This window comes from Austrofundulus limnaeus, unplaced genomic scaffold (genome assembly GCF_001266775.1).
Source record: "Austrofundulus limnaeus strain Quisiro unplaced genomic scaffold, Austrofundulus_limnaeus-1.0 Scaffold190, whole genome shotgun sequence".
NCBI classification, from domain to species: domain Eukaryota; kingdom Metazoa; phylum Chordata; class Actinopteri; order Cyprinodontiformes; family Rivulidae; genus Austrofundulus; species Austrofundulus limnaeus.
The window spans coordinates 620,150-621,951 of NW_013952592.1; the positions used below are offsets into that span (position 1 = coordinate 620,150).

The 1,802-nt window shown below is 38.7% G+C and overlaps 1 protein-coding gene across 1 annotated transcript in view; it reads right to left on the minus strand.

Annotated features, from left to right (window-relative positions):
• The window catches only part of chmp5a (charged multivesicular body protein 5a), a gene marked incomplete at its 3' end in the record, with an annotated part of 5,181 nt that overhangs the window by 716 nt on the left and 2,663 nt on the right, over positions 1–1,802 (minus strand). Inside the window, 1 exon segment of the mRNA XM_014018362.1 lies at positions 839–910. Coding sequence (XP_013873816.1) covers positions 839–910 — 72 coding nt within the window.

Here is a 1,802-nt window from a genome sequence, read left to right on the forward strand (position 1 = left end):
GAAGAATCTTGTCTGCCATCTGCTGGACACTTTCTATTGTGCTCATATTTAGATGCCTTATTTTGCAAATGCTACCTTCCTGGAATTTGGAATGCTTGTTTGTCTTTGTGTCTATGGTGTATGTGATTGTGATGCTGTAATTCTGAGTGTTTTATGTGCTGCAGAACAGGAACCTGCTGTAAAACAGCAATTATGCTGAGTCAGGCTTGATTTTTAATAATCTTTTCCTGTTAAATAAATCAAATCAAATCAAGTCATAATAGCCTAGTGTCTACCACAGCCATCCCTACTGCTCTGAACATCTATAAAGCTTTTTGTAAAAAAAAAAGTTTGGCCATATTAAAGCTCAATAAATCACAACAGAGACAATCCAAAGGGCACAGAGTCACATCATTTAGAGGAAAACCCTGCCTTTGAGCCTGACATTGCATTTAACGTTTTCAGCCTGTTTCCTACTTTGACTCCTGGCCAGGTTGTTGGCGTGTGTTTGTGGAGCCCTCCTGCTGTGTGTTTACCTGCCTGTGTCCACGATAACCCGTTTCAGCGGGTTCCCTGCTACTTTCTGGTTTCATTTATCTCTTAACCCGCCTGTTAGGTTTGTTTTAAAAAAAATATAAAAGCTGTGGGCTAGAAAAGCAAAACGATAAGAATATATAGAATACGTGAATAGAAATATACGGTATTCTTGCTCTCCTGTGTGTGTAACCCAAAACAAACAAACATGTTTTTTTTWACTTTTTTTTCTGCAGGGTGCAGAAATCAGAGAATGCACAGCATGTTTGGATGATGTGTAACATTACTAACGAACAGAAAAAAAAACTATTAATGACAAACGTACGTCAATCTGATCAAGTTTGACATCCTTGTAGGCCTTTTTCATTTCTTTCGCACCAGTCTTCATGGCATCCACCTGCAGACACAAAACAGGCAGAAGAAGCATTTTTGCTGTGTAATCTGTCCCCCACCCCCCCTTTTATTTTCTTAGCGATGCTGACATGAAAACAGATGCGTGTCTGTCACACAAGGCAGGATTAGTGGTCGTAATGTCAGCTTCAAAAAGGTGGCTCACGAATTCTTCTCAAAATGTTAAGGTTCAACTAATTTGTCTGATTTCGCACCTCCTTTCTCCTTCAACCCCTTACCTGTGACACAGAAATCGGTCTCCGCCAAATACTCTGAAGGGTATTTTATTCTCTCAACTACAAATGGAGGGAAAGGGATCAAAGCGAGGGGGAAGCTATTAGCGAGGATGCAGCAGTGTCTCTTTTCCTGAGGTCTATTTTTTCACCATCCAACCATAGCGGGAGCGTGTTAATTAAAGACATATAATAAAAACACTGAACGTTTTTCTTGCATACAGAAAAAAAAGGCTGCAGCAAACAACTGATGACATTAGAAGATGCTGCTCAGTCACACTTGACAGTCAATTGATGATTGATTAAAATAAAGTCTGCAAAACACGAAGGCCTTAAAAGCCTCTCAACTCAGTGCCAACTTTCCCTCCTGTGCTTATGTTTGTGCTTTGCTCCTCAATTCAAGATGTTTTCTCCAACCTGCATTTCCTAAGTATTTCAGCCGTTRAGAACAGAAAGCATTAAAACCTAACATACAGTTTAAAACCACAAGGTTTTGATAATATGGAAAATGTAATTACAAAGACATTAGCACTCTAGCCCAAATACTGAGCTCATTTACGTTTCTTTTTTTTATCCGATGCAGAGAATGTCTACAACACATTAAATAAACTGAAAACATTATTTTAGTTACAGGTGTCTAAAATATCTGTAATATTTGGTCTAAAA